The sequence below is a fragment of the Ursus americanus genome, chromosome 6 (genome assembly GCF_024610735.1).
Source record: "Ursus americanus isolate L20-20 chromosome 6, mUrsAme1.1.p, whole genome shotgun sequence".
In the NCBI taxonomy this organism is placed as follows: Eukaryota; Metazoa; Chordata; class Mammalia; order Carnivora; family Ursidae; genus Ursus; species Ursus americanus.
Genome location: NC_142132.1, coordinates 69,256,885 through 69,277,961, shown reverse-complemented (window position 1 = coordinate 69,277,961; position 21,077 = coordinate 69,256,885). Strand labels below are relative to the sequence as shown.

At 43.8% G+C, this 21,077-nt stretch overlaps 1 protein-coding gene across 1 annotated transcript in view; it reads left to right on the top strand.

Moving 5' to 3' along the window:
- PCNX2 (pecanex 2) overlaps positions 1 to 21,077 on the top strand; it is a 293,441-nt gene that overhangs the window by 211,305 nt on the left and 61,059 nt on the right. Inside the window, exon 23 of the mRNA XM_045783277.2 lies at positions 2,606 to 2,735. Within this exon, the coding sequence (XP_045639233.2) occupies positions 2,606 to 2,735 (130 nt within the window). The remainder of the gene's footprint in view (positions 1 to 2,605; positions 2,736 to 21,077) is intronic.

The window sequence follows — 21,077 nt, the reverse complement described above, 5'->3', positions numbered from 1 at the left end:
CTGGATCTTGACTAATTTTGAAAAAATGTTAATTATTTTATCACTCTATTAAGCTGTGGGTTCAATCCTGGCATCAGGAAGGGACTAATTTGCTCCATTTTGGAACTGAATTAGCGATCAGGCCAGCGGGGCACTTTTTAGTAAATTGCTTTTTCCTGTACTAGCATGTTTTCTCCCTGGGTAGCCTCTCCTAGTTTCTGAGCTTGTAACCTCCAGGGACGGATGGGAATGCTTACCCTTTTACTATGTGTAGAGACCATGCAAGACCACTGTCTTCTAGTAATTACGCAGATGCAGCCAGATTCTCTCTGTTAAATGTGTATATTGGGAAGCCTGAAGAATCTCTCTTTGGAATGTCCTTTTGAGCTGCAGATGATTTGTTTTTAGCTTTAAGGACTGCATAGACGTTTTCATTTTAAATGTACGCTACGCAAGCTTTTGACAGAGTCACCCTGTCCCTGTGGGTAAGAAACGAAGAGGGCTCATGCGTGGGCTCTCATAGGAGTCCTTGTTTCTTGCTATTGCCTGAGCGGTTATGCCCACAGGCTTTCCTATTTGCCCTGAGCATGCTGTATTTCTTTATTGATCTTCCCCTAAATAAAATAACCTCTGAGGCACCTATGCACATCTGCTCTACCTCGGACCTGTTAAACTTTATTTCCTTTCCTACCACATCGAACTTTATTTACAGCCTTGCACTGCTTTCCTGACTTAACCTCTGGCTAACCGTTTCTGGCATTTAAAAAATGGATGATATAATCTTGGGGGAAATACTTAGAATCGAAAAGAAGAGCAGAGCCAGCCTCTCTAGCATCCTGCCCAGCCCCAGCTCCGTGTGACTTTGTCCTGGTTTTTCTGCAAACCCCCCAAAGCCTTCCGGCCCTCCTCCCATCGGAGAAATCCCCCTGTGGCTCTGCATTCTCACATATTTTTCAGTACCCGTACTCCAGGACATCCCCCATGCAGTTCCCTTTTCTTCCCCAAGACAAGGGGCATGGTTAATTTGTCGTGTTTTGTGACCCAGGTATTTAGATATTTTCAGCTCTCCAATGAAGAGAAAACAGATGGGTGATAATAGATCTCCCAGCAGCTCATTGTTCTGTAGCTCTCTCTGGGAGCCGAGGTCACAATAAAAGGAATTGGATTTAAATTGTAGGACCATAGAGATGTTTTTGCTACCCAAACAGTTCAACGCCGGAATGGATTATTAATGGAGGATATGTCATTTCACTCCTGAAGTTGCTTGGAAGTAAATAGCAAGTTGGGAAAAAAAAAAAAAGACACAGTTATTCCTGAGCAAAACTCTGAGCTTAAGTCTGTGAAAATACTTGGGGATGTGCCTGCGACAGTACAAGGTTCTCCTTTTCTGGATTTGTGTGTAAGCGGGCGGTGAGGTCCCCACGGCCACCCCTCCCCCAGCACATGGCTGAGAGTGTATGAAAGCATTTGGACGCTTGGGTCACTTCTATGTCCTGATTGGCAATGACACATAGAGTCTTCCTGTCTGTGGCAGGCATTCCTTTTTTACTTTGTGCCGAAATTTTTGGAACACAGGCTAAAGAAATAAGACCTCTATTTGTGCAGCGGTGAGAAAGCCCCCTTCCAGGAAGTGGGAAGATCAGCCCTGTAGGAGATCAGATCAGACCTGTAGTGGGACGCTCTGAGCCCCCCCCCCCCCCCCGCCGCATACAGGGACATGGGACAAGGAACAATGTGCCTTTGTAAGCCCTGGACAGTCTGGCACCACACTGGCCTCGGCCACCTCAACCACGGGTCCCACCGTCACCCCTGCACCACGGGGACCTGTGAGACTGGCAGCTAGGAGCAGTCCTCCAACGATGGAGATGGAGAGAGACTGGGGAGGTGGAGAGAGACTGGGGAGGTACCAGCCCTCGTGACACTTTCCTCAGATATCTAGAGATCAATTCATTGGTCTGCATCCAAATATGGCAGCAGTACTAATTTTAATATTGGAAAATTGTTTCTGCTCAACCAGGGTGTGTAAACTGAGTCCCACCAGGAAGTCAGAAACCCATACAGAGTGCAACATGGCTGTGACTTCCTGTGTATACAGTTTTAGCTTTTAAAGCAGACATGACTTGAGCCCTCAGTGTTCGATATATCATAAAGAATATATTTTTTTGAATAGTGGGAAAAGATTCCTTGAGAAACGGAGATGCTACCTTCTCCCACAATGCTATTTATTTCTTCTAAAAAGTGTAATTTAATTTTAATTATTTATAAAGCTGCTTAATACTTCAGTAAATGTAGCACAGTGCAGTTTTGTTCTGCTAATGATCACCCCAGTAATAAAAAGAGACTGTTCTTTTCAAACCTTAGATATTAAATCTTTGCCATAAATCATCCTGAGACCGCTGGGATTTTTAAGAGAATCATTTGGTTTTCACGCTGGGGAAATGAGACCTAGCAGGACCCTACTGAAAGTTTTATGTTCCTGACTAGGTCTGCAGAGACGTCAAGTACACGCCCTCCTTTCTTTCGCTCGCGAGAAAACAGCTTTCACATCGAGTCAAAATCGGAAATAATATTTCGATATAGAATAACACTGAAAAATGGTTTTTCCGCCTTAACTCAAAATTCTCAGATTCCGCCATGCTTTTCTTTCAGACGATTGTCACCTCCATCTTTTCTACTCCACTGAGCCCGTTCCTCGGCAGTGTCATTTTCATCACCTCCTATGTTAGGCCGGTGAAATTCTGGGAGAAAAACTACAAGTAAGATCCTCAAGTTGGTGCTAAGGTGCTTTGTTAAAATTCCTGCTTCCGGTTGCTCCTTGACCTTCCCTGGCAAGGCTCAAGTTCCTGCCCCCAGGGCTGGGGGCTGAGCATGCCCCCCCCACCCCCAGCCTTTGGCTCCCTCCATTCCTCGCTCAGCATGGGGTGGGGGCTGCCAGGCTCCAGACTGCACAGGCCTGATTGCAGATTTGCTCTGGGTACTAGTCCGGGTTTCACTGGTCGTGCAGGAAAAATAGGTTTACTCACACTGCCCAGTCCTCGCAGGTGCCCTCGGAAAGGTTGTTGAGGGAGCCCACATGGCCCATTTGCTTGGCTGACTTTGCCGCTCGATGGCGTGTGTCCCCTCTCCGGAGTACCTTCTGTGAGTCTGCGGAATACACGTGTCGCGTGCGAGTGTGCACGCTTCACAGCCCAGCATAAAGGAGAACACCAGGGTTTCTGCAGCGCCGTTAAACTTGTGGAAGATGATTTATGTATTTTCTTGACTGTGTGGACGGGCCGGTCGTAAATTTCCTGCAGCAAACAGGGATGGAGTGGGGGAGGTTACTTCTTAAGGGAAGGCGTGAAGGTGGAGTCATCGTCCACTAGGTAATTTTCCAGAACTCCTCATGGCTGGGGAGGGGGGGGATTGAGGGGAAGGAGCTGTGAACAGGTGCTGGAGGAGAATGCTGGTGAGCTGGCCCATCTTCAGCAGGGGCAGAGGAGGCGGGCTTCTACTCCAGAACTCCTCCCCTACCTTTCAGCCATACCTGTGCCGAGCCCCATAAACCCCCGTCCACCCTCAACAATGCGTCTGCATTTTGCACGACTCTGGCCCTTTATGTCTTGTACAGGACACCAATCACTAGGAGGTCTGTGGTTTCTGTGTCTCCCCTTAGATGGTTCCTGCGACCCTAAAATGCACACCCTTGTGGGACAGGCAGTAGGGGGGTAGTGATTAAAACTCAGCCTGGGGTGCCTGCCTACCTGGGCTCACATCTCACTTCTACCACTTAACGCTGGTGACCTCAGTCCTCCCCTCCTCTTCTGTAAAATGGGGGCAAAATGAGGGGACCTGCTTCACAGATGTGCCGTGAGGAGAAAATGGGTTAATACACAGAAAGTCCGTGTGATCCCACGCTGCTGTGATCCGTCTCTGACTGCCCTGCATAGAAGTCCCCGTCCCCCTTGCCCCACGCTGACAGGTGTTTACTGTGACTATGTCCAGCGCATCCAGCAAGCTCACATTTAGGGGTGCCCTGGGTGAGAACTAATCGAACCTGACCCTCCCTGTGGGGCCAGTGCTCGAGGCCGGGAAGCAGTGGTGAGCCCCTCTGGGTTCCTGGCAGGTTCCTCATGTTCAAGAGAGGTAGGTTTTTTGCAGTGTAACATGTACCTGTGTGAAATTTTGCACAGAAGCGGGAGTCCTCTTTTGTGTTTGTTTAAAGAGATAGCGTGCGTATTTACAGAGCCAGAGAGTAAAAGAAAATGACAGGCACTGGCTTGTTACTTTAAGTTTCTTTAGGGGAAGACAATTTGAGGTATCTTTTTGGAGCTCTGAAACCATATTTACATTTGTAAATAAGAGGACCTGCAATGCCTTTGCTCTTTACAGGAAAGTGCGAGATAGTTTCAACTCTATTGTTAGTACAAAAGATTCCTTTTTGTCTCTTAGTCTCAGATAAGTTAGGAGCCAGTCTTTCTGGCCTGGAATCTGACATAAGCAAGATGCATCCCCATTTTCAGCTTCCTGACCGGAAGGGGGAAAGGACAAGCTCTGTGGGGAGCTCATTGCAGGGCCGCATCCTAACACCTGCACGGAGCAAGGTGCTTCTGCGGTTCTGTGTTTGCTGAGTTCCTTCACTTGCAGGATTCAGTGTGGTGCTTGAACTGTCGGCTTTTGTGGGTTACTTACAAGTGTGGGCCTCTGGAGCGGGGTTCCCATTTCCTTACTCAGTATCACAAATCATTGACTCTGTTGTGAGCCATCATGTCCCCAATTTAGCGCTGTTAGGTATGGGAGGGGTCTACCTTCTCTCGCCTGGCTGTGGGTGGGGAGGGGTCTGCAGGCACGTATAAGGCTGTCCAGCCTTTATGAGGTCTCTCGAAGGAGCCAAGTTGGAGAAAATGTTCAGTCCTGTTGGGGGAAAAAGTGCCTGATGCAAAACCCAGGCTTGTCACCTGTGTTAAGCATCAGAATATGGAGCCCTGTGCCTGGCTGCTTGAAAGATCAGTGATGCAATTCAGGACAGTAAGAGGTGGGTAAGGAAATGGCAGGAAATCTCATCTGGATCCCTGCGAAAGTTCTGGAAAGCTCATTGTATCTTAAACTGTTGGTTTTTATTTCAAATGCTAATGACTGCTCACTTTCTTCTTCTATTTAATTGTAATGAATTTAAATTTCAATAGCCACATGTGTCTAGAGGCTACCTCACTGGACAACACAGAGATAGACCCTCCTCAGTCTTAATCTCAATTTCCAGCTTATTTCCCAAGATGTTCTGCGTACCTCACAGACTGTGGATTTTTCATCCCAAAACTTGCCTTGGGCTGTGCCCTTCACCTAAGTGTCCTCCCTTCCTGCGACCTCCCCATTTCCCATCCATCCACACCCACCCAGATTCCACCTCTTGATGTAGGAGTGGTAAGGTTGAGGAAGGCCTTTGGGATGAGAGGTAGTCTAGCAGCTGCCTTTGGAAGATAAATTTGCCTTGTGGCCATCAGCAAATTCTACCCAGGATTGGCATAGACTGTACTTACCTCCAAGTCTGGACCTCTTTCTTTTTCATCTTGTGTCCCCAAGGGTCTGTGCACATAGTAGGTGTTCTCTATTTCTTAAATGGATCGAGTCCCACAATATTGTGTAAAACGGAAAGGAAATCCGCATCTGGGTCTTATTTGCCGGTGTTAGAAAGTTCACTGTTAAACTAATGTTCTCTTGGCTAATAGCGGCTTAAAAATCTGTCTTGATGAGCTCTGCCCGGGGTCTCCACTTAAATCACAGGCAAGGACAACAAATGTACTGTTATAATAGTGCTTTGTGTGTATAAATCCACTTATGTCAGGGTATTTTAAAAGCTTTAGAAACACATTCTGATATTATGATATATCACCCTGATCTTTATATATAAACAATCACTAAATAACCAAACTTCGTCATTAACGTGAAACAAATGTTTAGGCTAGAAAGTATTGACTTGTGTTTTTGGTTATCTCGGCAAATATCTTGGTCCTAAAGTAGTTGACTGTCTTCAGCCCTAATGAATGAAAAGTTCCATTAATAATGAGTTTGTTTGGATAGATCAGAAGTCTTCTATAAGACATAAAATACCATCGCTACGAGGAGAACATTGAACAGCTACTTGAAAGACAAGTATAGCTTTCATGGTGGTTACATTTCTATCAGATTCTCCAGATTGGTTGTAAATGTTAAATCAGGGGAGCCTGGGTGGCTCGGGTCATGATCCCAGGGTCCTGGGATGGAGCCCCACATCCGGCTCCGAGCTCAGCGGGGAATCTGCTTCTCCCTCTCCTTCTCCTTCTGCTGCCCCCCACCCCCACCCCAGCTCATGCTCTGTCTCTCTCTCTCAAAGAAATAACATCTTTAAAAATAAAATAAAACATTAAATCATTCTGGGCATTATCCTTCTCCACAAATGAGCATTAAGCATCTATGTGAGGGCACCATGCTAGGCTTTAACTAATAGGAGTCACTTTATGTGATCGATCTGCAAAAACATCCAACTCTGTATTCTGTGTCCTTGGTCCCACCCTAGTTAGCAAGAAGATAATCAGCATTACTTAATCCTCAGCTCTCACTGAGGCATCGGTAGTACATCCCAAAGTGTGAGCTTTGTAAATCTCTATTAAAGTTCCCGCCCATATGCTTGGTTAGGTGTTTGGGAAATTATTCAGTCTGTGAGCCTCAGTTAACTCATCTGTAAAATGGGTTGACTGGCGCTCTGTGCCTCCCAGAAGTCGTAAATACTGACTGAGACCTGGTTCACTGTGGTAAATGTGCAGGTCATTTCTGTGTACAGCACTTTTATCCTTAATCCTGTCCCCGTTTTGTTCTTCTTCCCTATATTTCTATCTTCTTTCATTCGACTTTTCATTCATACGTTTAGACATATTTCATACGTCCCTACAACCTCTCAGAAATCCTTTCTGAAATGGCAGAGCACACTCATACCAACCGGTGAAAGGACACAAGTATAGACCACGGAACACCAAATCCACAGACAGCGCGCTGCCCCACGTCCCTGAAATATTAGTCTTCGCCTTTACGCGCTGCGTTTATGTTGATGCCTTGCCCGCCGCAGAGCCTCGTCCTGTTCCTTGAGCGACAGGACGGCCTGAGTTGAAAAACAGCTCTGAAGCTTCACTCTTTTGTGGTTTATCAAACGACAGACCATATGATCAAAATATTTCAACTAGTCTCCGGGGGCTCCCGTGAATCTCACTGTGTTATTTCCCAGCACCTTCGTGGGTTTGGCATTCAGAAGCGAGGCTAGCATGGACCTTTGGAATTACAGAATCCCCGTGTGCTGCTCGCGGAAGGGAGTCCTCCAGCCTCTTTTACTCTGGGTGGAACAGCCTTTGGCCTTCTTAGGCAGCCCTGGATGCCGGGAGCCATGGCCGTGGGCTCTTCACTGGGCTGCGTCTGTTCCTTGTGTTGTCACCGGATGCCACAACTACCTGGATACACCTTCTGCTGCCAGCACACCCCGCATCCTCGTGCCTCCTACGTAGCCCACCCTTCACTGCTTTGAAGACAGCTCTCTCCCTTCACTGCCCTCTTTCCAGGCTAAACAGCACTAACTACGTTTTGAAATGGTCCAGACGTTGGGCATCCTCGCTGCCCTCATCCAGATGTTTACTGGGCTGTTTCTAACTCTCCCCTCTAGCTTGTTCCAGATGTCGTCTGCTCGGCTCACGGTAGATGTGACTTTCCCGTGACCCAGATGTTCTGCTCTCAATTATGCCTTCTAAAATCTAAAATCTCTCAATTATTTTACTAAAGTGTCGCCAAGCCAGGCCTTCAGCATCCCAATCTTATGTGTGTGGCTTAATGAAAATCAGAAATTTACACTTCCAGGGTGTCTGGGTGGCTCAGTCAGTTAAGCACCTGCCTTTGGCTAGGGTCATCATTCTGGGGTGGCATCGGGCTCCCTGCTCAGCGGTGAGTCTGTTTCTCCCTCCTCCTCTGCCCCTCTGCTTGCTTGTGCTTGCTCGCTCCCTCTTTCAAATAATTAAATGAAATCTTTAAAAAAAAGAAAAGAAAAGAACTTCACATTTCCTTTACCAACTCTTGACCCATCGGCTTTAGTATTCCAATACACAGAGGTCCATTTCAATGATACCGTTCTTCACCTCTCCTACCCCTCACTTTGCTCTCTGCAGACCCGCCACCATCTCTGTCTTCATGCATGGTTTGTTAACGAGGATGTGTGGGACAAGGCCATGCATGCCTGACTTGGGCAAGGCAGTCAAAGAAAGAAGTTCTCAATGTCACATTTTATTTTTTACCTTTTCACAATGGGGAAGATTTTTCTGGATATTCTCTACCCATTGAGCTATTTTAAGCATGGTTTGTAAGTTCTTTGTGCAAAGCATGGAGTTTCTCAAAAGGCAATTTTTTTTTCTCAAATGTAAAGCAGCAAGCTTATTTGGCTTTTGGGTTAATAGTAAAATGGAGCACTATAATTAAAATTTGCAATTATGCAGAGGTGGGATTTACATATCTCCACTTGCAATTCAGCTACTTCACATTTGCTTGGATGTGTTTACAAAGTGCCTGGACATATTGAGATAAAAGTCTTGACGCTCCTTTTTCAGATGTCTTACGGCTGTTGGAGCTCTCAGATGCATGTCTAGGCGTGTGGCGGGCTCCCACGTATTATCGACGGGAGTAATAAAGGTAGTAGGTAGCGCAGTACTGGTCTCATTTGTATATTTACTGAACACCTGCTCCCCTTCCCAAATATATTCATTCTTGCCCATATGTATACCCATTCTCGAAGTAGATTTTCATTTTGTCTCATTTCACAGATCAGAAAAAAAGGAAGCTCGGTAAGTTAAATAATTTGCCCAAGGTCACAGAATACGTCGGTGGCCGAGCCAAGACTTTAAACCAGGTCTGGTCTTATTCCAAGCCTTGAGCACTTTCCATTACGACCCGAAGCCTCTCAAATGCCTCCCACATTAAAATGATTCTGTGAATGCCAGTTAAAGGGTTTGCTTGGGGCTGGAAAGAGGCGCCATCACGAGGACGCTGGTCAGTGGAGGAGCCGGACTGGAGGGACAGGCAGTGCAGCCCAGGCCCCGAGGTCCCTTCCTGGAGTGCACCTGACTCCAGAAGTGGCTTCTTTGGGTCCGGGGGCCATGGCATGGCAGTTCTCAGCAGGGCTGCCTCCTTCACGGGCCCTGGTTACGTGTGGTCGCCCAGCTGGCTCTCAGCAGCTCCAGTGCCCGAGGCGGGAGGTGTGAGGGGTACCCTCCGAGTGTGGCCTGGCTCCCCCAGCCCTGCCAGAGCCCTGAGGGTGGGACCTCTCACACTAGGAAATCTGTGATCACTGACAATGTAAATGGGGTGTGTATTGGTTCCAGACCTTTCCAGGTCTAGAGCCAGGAGATTAGAGAAGAAATGAGGCTTCCATGACCTTCATGGGTACTGAGTAACCACCTGCAGTCGTGAATAAAATCTCAGGCCCAGAAAGGGGGTCGAACTAACTCAAGATGCAATTTTCTTTTAAAATGGCTGATCTGAAAAGTTCTCTTGGAGGCCATCACTTGCCCTTGATTTTCCAGGGTGTTCAGTAACTCCAGACATCTGTGACAGGAATGAAAAAAGGCCCACACTTTTCCTAGGAGCTAACAGTAGGTCTTTGGGAGTCTCCCTCCACAGAAGGGATGACACAGGGCTGTCTGGGTGCACATAAAAATTAGAGAATTTTAAGTGACTTAAAATGCTTTGGAATCACTTTGAGACTGATAGAAGAGACGTGTTTCGGGGTTACCGCAGCTCAGCCACCGCAGGGCCACGCTGGGACTCATGGTGCAGCCAGGGTGGGAATATGTTCCTTCCCAAAAGGAACAGAAGTAAGGAGATAGCAGCAGGGAACATTCTTAGTCACGGATGATAAACGAAAGTGTCAAGGCAGAATGAGAAGCCAAAGGAGCTCGAGAGTTCCGTGTCCGTGCAGCTCAGCGAAGCGCCTGACCGAGAGCCTACAGTCCCGCCGGCCTGGCTCTCGTTTCCCTCTGTTGAAACTTCGCTCTGCATACAATGTTTCTCTGGACTTTAGGCCTCAGGTAAGCAACAGACAAATGAGTGATACTGTGGCCAAAGGGCCAAGGCGAAAGAAAGACGAGAGTTCACACGGAGTCCCAGAGATCTGTTGTTTCTGCCTGGCCCGAGTGAGCACTGGGGCCTCGGGGCAGGGAGCCGAGCCGGGCAGGCTGATCCACTCTGTCCCCCTGGCCTGGGGGTGGTGTGGGACGCAGGCCTACTGCCCCGGGCAGCCTTCTTGTCCCCACAAAGTCAGACCAGTCTGAGAATACAGCAAACAGAGGAATGCAGGGCCACGGGACCCGGAGGGTGATTCCTGAGGGCATACCCTCGCCCTGGGTCCCGCTGGGCCCATGGGGCTTCGGGCTGTGCGAGCCGGTGAATTCCATGCTTTGCTTAAGCCATTCCCAGTCGGGTTTTTCTGTCACTTGAAATCAAAAGGTTCCTAATAAAAGCAAGTGATGCCTTCTATCAAAGGGATCCTCTCTCTCTACCTTTTATCTTGGGGGAGTGACAGCATGAAGGTCAGACCTTTATCACCATAACGCTGTGGTTCTAACTCGGCTGGAAGCCAGAGCAGGAGCCAGGCGTCCCCTGGGGTACCCCCAGGGCGGAGTGGTGGATCAGGAGTTTTGAGCCTTTCTGGTTCTATGGCTGACATAGCCCCGTTGTCTGAGGCCGGTTCTTCCACGTCCCTTCTCTGCCTCAGATTTGTCTCAACTGGAATTTCTGGTCTGTGTCTGAATGCTGTTACGTCTGAGAAACTTAATGATGAACTTGGCCCCATCCTGCTGTTTTGCTGACGGATGAGAAAGCTCTCACACACATACCCAGGGGTAAGGTTTGACACTTCAGGTGTGGCGATGAGCTGTTATGCAAATATATTCCAGAAGGATGACGCTTTTGAGGAACTCCAATGCGGCGAATTTCTCAAATAGCACTGGCTCGAGCTTGTTATTCATGATGCTGTGTGCCTAATTGTACTCAGGGTCCTGTTAACATTTTGCTGAGCAGTTAAAGAATTTGAAAAGTGCAGAGTAGTGAAGTTGACCATGTGCCTGCAGGAAGGAGTCCAGCGTGCCCACCTGCTTCCCGGCTGTCTGAGGCTGCTGACTCCACACTTCAGGTCACGCAGGAGCGAGGCCTTGTGACCGAGTCAGGTTGATGGATGGTTTCAGGGGGTGTACGTCAATAACAGCATGAGGGCAGAACCCTTTTCACTGCAGCAAGTGAGGGCAGTGGGGGTCCTTCCCCAGCTTTTAGGGAAGTGTTGGAGATCGGGCTGGTTTCTTCCAAACGACGGAAAGCAGGAAATAGCTCTTAAAATCACGTTAAATCTGCAAACTCTTTTTCTGCCTTGGATCACATATGCAATAGTGCAGGAAATTTATTGTGTAAATTCAAGGCCTCTGTATAATGCCGGTTCACTCCCCAAAACCCAAGAACCCTGAGCACTTTAGAAGGTCTTTCCTGTGATCGGCCAATGCTCAGAATGGATGGTGGTGGCCATGGTCACTGTGTTTTCATTCTCCCCGTGACTGATGGAGTTGGCTGTGGGCAGGCTACTTTGGGTCCTGGGGAATGGGTGCATTTGAGGCTCTAGGTGAAATCTCCTTCCTTAGCATTCTAGTGATCAGATGGGGCTCCTTTAATCTTGTTACCTGAGCATATGTCCATGACTGACTTTAATCCCACTTTAATGAGAGCCAAGAGACCTGGCCCAGGCTTTGCATATGGTTGCCGCTTCTTGTACACGGTGGTACCAAGTGATACCAACTGATTAATGGAAGTAGTACGTAATGTGGGCATGGAAGCCATACTGTTTTTTTCTTGTCCCTTTGGAAACATTCTGCCAGCATCACCAGTCATAGGGTTTATAATACTTTCTCGTGTCCGGATTGCTGTGTTTGCTTCTCTCTGTAAACAGTTACCTAGACTGACGCTCCCCTTCAAGATTTTTTAGATGAAAAATGACCAATGATGGGAAAATAATCACATACATGGGAATTAGAAAAAAAATCTATTATCTCATAAAAACAAGGGTAATTTAATGGATTGCATTCCTTTTCCATTTGTGATGCCTTCCTATGTTACAGTAAAGAAAGTATTTGTTCTAGGGGTTATAGAGTTGGAGCTTATTTTCCTAGTGTCAGGGAAGGCTTTGGAGAGAGGTATACTTTGAAGTTTGGGGAAGAGGGAGGAGAGAAAGTTCTTAGTGGGCTTTAAAGAAAATTGGGTAGGAAATGAAGTTTTTAAGAAGCAGTTTTTAAGAGCAGTCCAGGGGGATAGAACACTAGCTTTCTATGTAAAGTTATCATGAATAAAGAAAAGCCACCGGGGAGGAGGGTTTCTTAGCTTTGTCAAAGCAGCTGTTCTTGGCACTATTTTGAAAATATTTGTGCACCCCTCTGTTTACGGTGTTATTTACAATAGCCAAGATAGGGAAGCAACCCAAGTGTGCTTTGATAAATGAATGCATAAAGAAGATATATGTTTATCTATATCTATATATATCTATGTATAGATATATGTAAATTCTCTCTATATATAATGGAATATTTATATATATATATAATGAAATATTACTCAGCCATAAAAAAGAATGAGATTTTGCCATTTGCAGCAACACAGATGGACCTAGAGGGTATTATGCTAAGTGAAATAAGTCAGTAAGAGAAAGAGAAATATCATATGATTTCACTTATATGCGGACTCTAAAAAACAAAACACATGAACAAATAAGAAAACAATCTCATAAATACAGAAAACAAACTGGTGGTTTCCAGAGAAGAGGTGGATGGGGGGAATGAGTGAAATAGGTGAAGGGAATTAAGAGGTACGAACGTCCAGTGATGAATAAGTTGCAGGGATGTAAAGTATAGCATAGGGAATACAGTCAATAATTCAATAATACTGTAATAATGCTGTGTAGCGACTCCCCTTAATAGTGGTGAGCATGATGTAACGTATAGCATTGTTGAATCACCATGTCGTCCACCTGAAACCAATATAACATTGTATGTCAACTGTACTTCAGTAATAAATTTAAAAAATAATTCATTTAGGGAAAGGCTGGGGCAAATGCAGGACAACTGGGAGAGATGAATGAACTGATTATCCGTTGCCTATTATCCTTGAGCTCCTGGAGCCAAGATTTGACACAAACTATTTTAGTATTTGAAAAATCAATTTGAAAAACATTTTCAGGATAAACTTTACTATGCTTTTTTCCCCATTGCAGAAAAATCTATGCCCAGATGTACTGATGCAGGGATAGCAAAAGCATTTTCTATTTACCCATTGTCTCTCATTGTTCTCTGGGGTGACTGGCCCGTTGTAAGGTTAAAGCATTCTTTGTTTAGTTTTGCATAAGTTGGCGGTCATCGATGCAGCTCTGCATTTTAATTTCCTACCCAAAGTCCTGTGCAATGTTTAGTTGCCATTTTATGCACCGAGACAACAGGATCAGAAGAATTAAGCGACTCTCTCCTTTACACCCCTCACACAGTTTAATAAGTCATTAACCACGTTAGAAACAGAAATCAGGTTTTATTGACCTAACATTGCAGCTTTAGTGTTGGGGTTTTAGGACGGAATGAGCAGAGTGCAGTGTCATGCTCTGGAAGCGAAGAAAACAGCAAAGGAAAAGTGAAGCCCAGCTCAGCGGGAAACGTGCTGGCGAGCTTTTATTAAGTGCCACATCCCTCGGTGACAAAACAATACCGTGTGTTAATGGCTTCATGTTCAGAGACTGTGTCTTCTCAAGTTGCTGCCTCTCCTGAGACAAGCAGCCATGCAAACGGGAGGACCTGAGTTCATCCAGGCTGCATGCACCAGTACACAAATGGGGTTCACTCATTGCCAAGGATGACCAAGCTTATCTTAATCCAAATTCTGTGCATTCCCCTGGTCACTAATGAGAAAAAAAGAAAAAAAAAAAAAAACTACATGTGTCTTCATTCGCAGGAGAAATTTCACCCACAACTCTAAATGACATTAGGCCTCTTGCTACTGGAAGGATATAGCACCCAGAAGTCAAAACCTTAAATCAAGCATGTTAAACTTGGGAAAAAACCAGCACCTTCTTGATAATTTAATCTTTATGAATCTGTTATAATCCTCTGCATCTCTATTTATTCAAGTCCCCCTTTGGCTGACTCTTTACCCAACCGCATGCAACTCGAATGTTTTTATTACTATTTATATTAGTTGCATTTGCAGAAAGAGAAGAAACACTTCTCAGCCCTTAAATATTTATGACCTTCCAGTGAATGAATAGTTGGACTTCATATCCTGTATTTGAAATGTTGGATAATCTTGGATTCTTCTGGCTGAAATGGGAGAAGCAATCTTAATTGGAAATGTAAGCGAGTTCAGATCAGAAATGAAAATTGCACGTGAATGCATTATTATTATAGTAACTCAATTCAGCTTGCTGTTAGCTATGGAAATTTTTTTATTTAAACTTTTTTTTTTTAGCTCTTTATAGATTCAGTGACAGTTGAGAGAAATAATACAGAGGGAGCTCTCATATATTCTTTACCCAGTTTACAGATGTTAACATCTTGCAAAACTATCACAATCAGGATACTGATGCTGGTACAGTCAAGATACAGAGCTTTTCTACCACCACAAAGTTCTCTCCTGTTGTCCCTCCCATAAGCTCACGCCCATCTTTCTTATTGCTACCCCCTACTTAATTCCTGACAACTACTAATCCATTCTCCAACTCTGTAATTTTGTCATTTCAAAAATGCTATATGGCTGGAATCAGACAGTATTTAACCTTGTGGGATTAGCTATTTTCTTTTTTTTTTTTAATTTATTTATGTATTTGAAAGAGAAGTGTGGAACTAGGAAGATCGGTAGAAGGGATAAAGAAAGGGGGTAATCAGAAGGGGAAATGAAGCATGAGAGACTATGGACTATGAGAAACAAACTGAGGGCTTCAGAGGGGAGGGGGGTGGGGGAATGGGATAGGCTGGTGATGGGTAGTAAGGAGGGCACGTATTGCATGGTGCACTGGGTGTTATACGCAACTAATGAATCATGGAACTTTACATCGAAAACCAGGGATGTACTGTATGGTGACTAACATAATATAATAAAAAAATATTACTATAAATAAAAAAATAAGATGAAAGAGAAATGTGAGAGAAAGAGAGGGAGACATAGGAGAGAGAGAGAGAGTGGGGAGGGGCAGAGGGAGAGGAAGAAAGAATCTCAAGCAGACTCCCCTCTGAGCTTGGATCCCCACGTGGGGCTGGATCTCAAGACCCTAGGATCATGACCTGAGCCAAAATCAAGAGCTGCCGCTTAACTGACTGAGCCACCCAGGTGCCCCAGATTAGCTGTTTTCACTCACCATAATCAAGTGGACATTCGTTCAGGTCATTGCGTGTGTCAGTAGTTTGCCCCTTTTAAAGCTGAGTGCATGGATATACCACAGTCTCTAACAACTCACACACTGAAGGGCATCTGTGGTGTTTTCAGTTTGGAGCTATTATGAATATAGCTGCTATGACATTTCGAGTGAACATTAGTCTTGACTTCTCTGGGATAATTGCCTAGGAATGCAATTGTCATATGGTAGTGTTTTAAGAAACTGCCAAACTTTTTTCAGAGGTGCCGTATACCATTTTACATCCCCTCCAGCAATGTATGAAAGGTCCAGTTTCTCCAGATCTTTGGCAGGTGTTTTTACTATTTTTTCTTTTAGGCATTCTGATAGGTGTATGGTGATCTCTCATAGTGGTTTTAATTTATATTTCCTTAATGACTTACGGTGTTGAACGTCTTCTACTGAGCTTATTTGCCATTGGTATAATCTCTTCAGGGAGCTGTTTGTTCAAGTCTTGTGCTTGTTTTCTAATAGGATTTTTTCTTTTTTTACTGTTGAGTTTTGAGAGTTCTTTGTATATTTTAGATACTGGTACTTTGTGGGATATGTGGCTTGAAAATATTTTCTCCCTGTACCATGGGTTTTTATCCTCTTAACAGAGTATTTTGCAGGGAGAAGTTTTTAGAAAGACATTCTTGTCAAGTGCACATGGACTCTTCTCCAGGGTCGACCATATGCTAGACCGTAAAACAAACCTCAGTAAATGTAAAAGGATTGAAATTGTACAATGTATGTTCTCCAACCACAATGGAATGAAATTATAAATCAACAGCAAGAGGAAATCTGGAAAATCCCCAAATGTGTGTCAAATAAAACTGTCTCAAACAACCAGTGGGTCAAAGAGGAAATGACAAGAGGAAATTAAAAAAAAAAAAAAAACAAAACACAAACTTTGTGCTGGAGGAAAATGGAAACATAATATATCAAAATTTATGGAATGTAGCAAAAGCGGTATTCAGAGGAAAATTCATACCTGTAAATACTTACATTAAAAAATAAGAAAAATCCCAAATCAGTCACCTATTCTTCCACCTTAAGTGACCAGAAAAAGAAAAGCAAAGTAAACCCAAAGCAAGCAGGCAGCAGGAAATTATAAAAATTAGACTGGGAACAAATGAAATGGAGAATAGAAAAACAATAGAGAGAACAGATGACACAAAAAATGGTTCTTGGAAAATATCAACAACACTGACAAATCTTTATCTAGAATGACCAAAAAAAAATGAGAGAAGGCAAATTACTATAATAACAAATAAAAGTGAGGACATTACTACCAACCTTACACAAATAAAAGGATTATAAAAGCGATCTATAAACTGTCATATACTAACAGATTAGCCTAGATGAACTGGAAGTGGAAAACATGAACACCAAAAACTAGAAACATCACTGAAAGATATTAAAGAAGACAAATAAATGGAAAGACATCCTATGTTCATCAGTTTAAAGACTTAAGAAAGTGGTATTCCTAAAATTGGTCTACAGATTCAATTAATTCTGAAATTTCAAGGGACCCTGAATAGCCAGAACAATTTTTAGAAGCAAAAGTTGGAGGACTCACACTTCGCAATTTCAAAACTCACTGTAAAGTTACAGTGTTACCGCAAAACAATGTGTTACAGGTACAAGAGTGGACATATAGCTTAATAGAGTAGAATTGAGAGTCCAAGAATAAATTTATACATCTGTGGTCAATTGACTTCCACAAGAGTGCCAAGACCTTTCAGTGGCGGAAAGGCCAGTCTTTTCAACAAATGATGCTGGGACAACTGGATATCCTCTTACAGAAGAATGCTGTTGAACCCTTACATCACACTATATACAAAAATCAAATCAAAATGACTCAGAGTTGAGTGTAAAAAGCTAAAACTGTAAAACTCTTCGATTTGCAACGAATTCTTAAACACCAAAGTCACAAGTAACAAAAGAAAAATTGGATTATTGAAATTAAAAGCTTTTTACATCGAAGCACACCATCAAGGAAAGACAGTTCCACTCTGAGGTATATGCCCAAGAAAATTTCAAAGAAAGTTTTCAAACAAAAACTTGTGCACAGAGTTCATGTTCCTAGAATCATTGTTCCTACTAGCCAAAATCGAACACAATGCAGATGTCATTATTTGATGAATGGGCAAACAAAATGTCATACATCATACAATGGAGTATTATTCAGCCATAAAAAGAATGGAATACTGATACATGCTACAACATAGATGAACTTTGAAAACATTATACAAAACTAAAGAAACCAGACACAAAATGGTGCATATAGTGTGATTCCATTTATATGGAATGCTTGGAATAGTCAAATCCATAGAAACAAAAGACACAGTGGTGGTTGTCAGGGGCTGGGAAAGGGATGAACAGGGAGTGACTGCTTAATGGGTATAAGGTTTCTTTTGGGGGTGATAAGAATAGTCCAGAATTGGGTAGTGGCGACAGTCACACAACATTGTGAATGGATTAAAAGCCAATCCATTGTTGCTTTGAAATGTCAAATTATGAATTTTATGTTAAGCAAATTTTACCTCAATATTTTTTTTTTTTAAAGTAAGTGGGACACATTTGTGTGGGTCTATTTCTGGGTTCTTCGTTCTGTTTCATTGATCTCTGTGTAATTCCCTCCACCAATCCTATACAGTCTTCATCACCGAAGTCACATAATAAGCCTTGAAATTGAGTAGACTCCCACTTTCTTCTTTTTTTTTAAATTGTTTTAGCTAATATTATTTTTCTGCCCTTCTGTACTTAGTGAGTTTTCACTACTGTTTTAGCTGTGTCCCACCAATTTTGATATGTTCTGTTTTCATTTTCTTTCAGTTTACTTCATTTTCATTTCCACTGAAACTTTGTCATTGTCACATGGGTTATTTAGAATTGTGTTGTTTGGGGAACCTGGGTGCCACAGCCAGTTGAGCATCCGACCCTTGGTTTCAGCTCAGATCATGATCTCTGGGGTGTGGGATTGAGCCTCACATCAGGCTCCGTGCTGAGCACGGAGTCCGCTTGGATTCTCCTTCCCTCTCCCTCTGTCCCTCCACCCCACCCAGAGAGCGCATGCTCTCTCTCTAAAATAAACAAATCAATCTTAAAAAAAAATGTGTTGTTTAGTTTGCAACTGCTTGAATATTTTCTTGTTATCTTTCAGCTACTGATTTCTAGTTTGAGTCCATTGTGGTTGGAAAATACACTTGGTATTATTTCAGTTTTTAAAAGCTTGTTGACATAATTTTATGTTCCAGGTTATGTTCCAACTCGGTACATGCTTGACTGTGAGGCGTCGTGGTGTGAACTTCCTTGAGTTTATCTCCAGTTTCTCCTCTTCTCATGGGACTCTGATGACTAGAACGTTACATTTTTTGTCATACTCCCACAGGTCTCTGAGACTGTTCATGCTTTTTTAGTCTTTTCTCTCGGTTGTTCAGATTATATATCTATTGTTCTATCTTCCAGTTCGTTGATTGTTTTCTCTGTCTCTGTCGTTTTGCAACTGAGTCCTTCCACTGAGTTTTTTATTTTGCACACATATTTTGTATTATTTTGTATTTACTTCTATTGTATATTTTTGCTTAGAAAATTTCTATTTGGTTCTTCTTGTGTCTTCTATTTCCTTGCTGACTTTCTATTTTTTTGGTTGAGATTCTATTTTTTCTTTTCTTTTTTTTTTTAAGATTTTATTTATTTATTTGACAGAGAGAGAGACAGCCAGCGAGAGAGGGAACACAAGCAGGAGGAACGGGAGAGGAAGAAGCAGGCTCATAGCGGAGGAGCCTGATGTGGGGCTCGATCCCGTAACGCCGGGATCACGCCCTGAGCTGAAGGCAGACGCCCAACCACTGTGCCACCCAGGCGCCCCTCTATTTTTTCTTTTGTTTCAAAAGTATTCTTAATTGCTTATTGAAGAATTTTATGAACACTAGTTCTAAATCTTTGTCAGATAATTCTCTCATTTCTGTTATCTCAGTGTTGGCATCTATTAATTGTCTTTTTTCACTCTGAGATCTTCCTGTTTCTCGTTATGACAAGTAATTTTCTATTGAAATCTGGATGTTCTGGGTACAATGTTATGAGACTCTGGATGTTATTTAACCCTTCTGTCTCAGTCGCTTTCTCTGACACCACTCCGGCAGGAGAAAGGGAGCACTGCTTTGTTACTTCTGGGCGGAGTTAGAAGTCAAAGCCCAGGCCCATCAAAGGTGGCTGCATTCACAAAGACCCCCCCCACCACCTTTTTTTTTTAAGATGTATTTATTTATTTGAGAGAGAGAGAGAGATAGTGCAAACAAGTGAGAGGGGCAAGGGAAGAGAGTACCCCAAGCAGCCCCACAGGGCTCCATCTCACGACCCTGAGATCATGACCTGCGCCAAAACCATGAGTTGGATACTTAACTGACTGTGCCAAAGACCCCCTCACCTTTGCTTTGGGATTCCAAACAGCTACTCCCGAAGGTTCTGGGAGCCAGAACTAGACCAGTCCTCCCAGATGGTAGCAAGGTTGGTGGTTACTTGAATGTCTGTCCTCAGGCAGAGCCCACTATGCCAACTATATAACCCTGTGCCTTCAGGAAATGACTCTCATGCCAAGTCATTCTGAAGCACATGGTGACCCAGCAGCCAGAAGAGCAGCACTGGCTTTGAGAGAACTAGTATGATTGTTAGTGGCAGCAAAAAAGTAAAGATGCAAAACAAACCCGAATGAACCTTGTGTATATATCCAATTTAAAAGGTGACAGTGTCCTATTTAAGCTCTGACTATCTTCTTTTGTCTAGATTTTTGAAGGCCATCCTGTCCCATGAAAAGAACTACAGTCCATCTATAACTCCATTCTGGCTTTGTTATATGAACAGACACCCATCAAACTTTTTATTCTAGCCAGTCGCACTTCCCCATTGAAAAAACAGGAATAATTCTCCCATAAATAGTCTGTGTGTGCTGACAAATGGGAATTTGAAGCAGTATAATTAAGTTACTCTTAAATGATTTAAGTGCCTCCAGTAAAACCATATAAGAGAGAAGGTGCTTGACTTAGGGAGACAGGAGGTGAGAAAGCACAATCTGAGGGAAGAAACTAGCTGAGTTATCTGCATTCCGTGTTAACATAAGGGAAGATGCTTCGGAGCAAGTCAGGCTATCTGGAAAAGCCTATGACTAGACTGTTGGCCTGTGGCCCTCCGGACGATGTTGCCTAGCAATGAACAGGGACTTGCCAGGCAGGTGCTAGGAAGAGTACGTGCACAGAGATGCACACCTAACATGTACCAGCATTCTGTACCCCCCTTGAGACTGAGGCGTGAGATACAAGCCCCCATCTTCTCTTTGAGCAAACAGAATTGATGTTTATGCAATTGGACAGTTAAGGCAGAAATCCAATTACTGAGCTAATTAGCACCTTTGAGTGGTAAGCACCAAATGTACAGGAGGAAAGCACTGGAGAAAAGCTCAAATTACCCAGTATGGCTGACAGTTCACCTTCTTAGAGAGTCTGGTGGAGAGCCAGAGGCCCTGGGGTACACAGGCAGCTTAGCTTAGTTATTGCTGATCAAATTTAGCCCTCTGCGTCCTACAGCCTTTTGAAAAGATAGCTTTCCAGTTAACATAGTTTTAGAAGGTGTTTTAATTCCCCAAGGAGTTTGATAAATGACTTTCTTT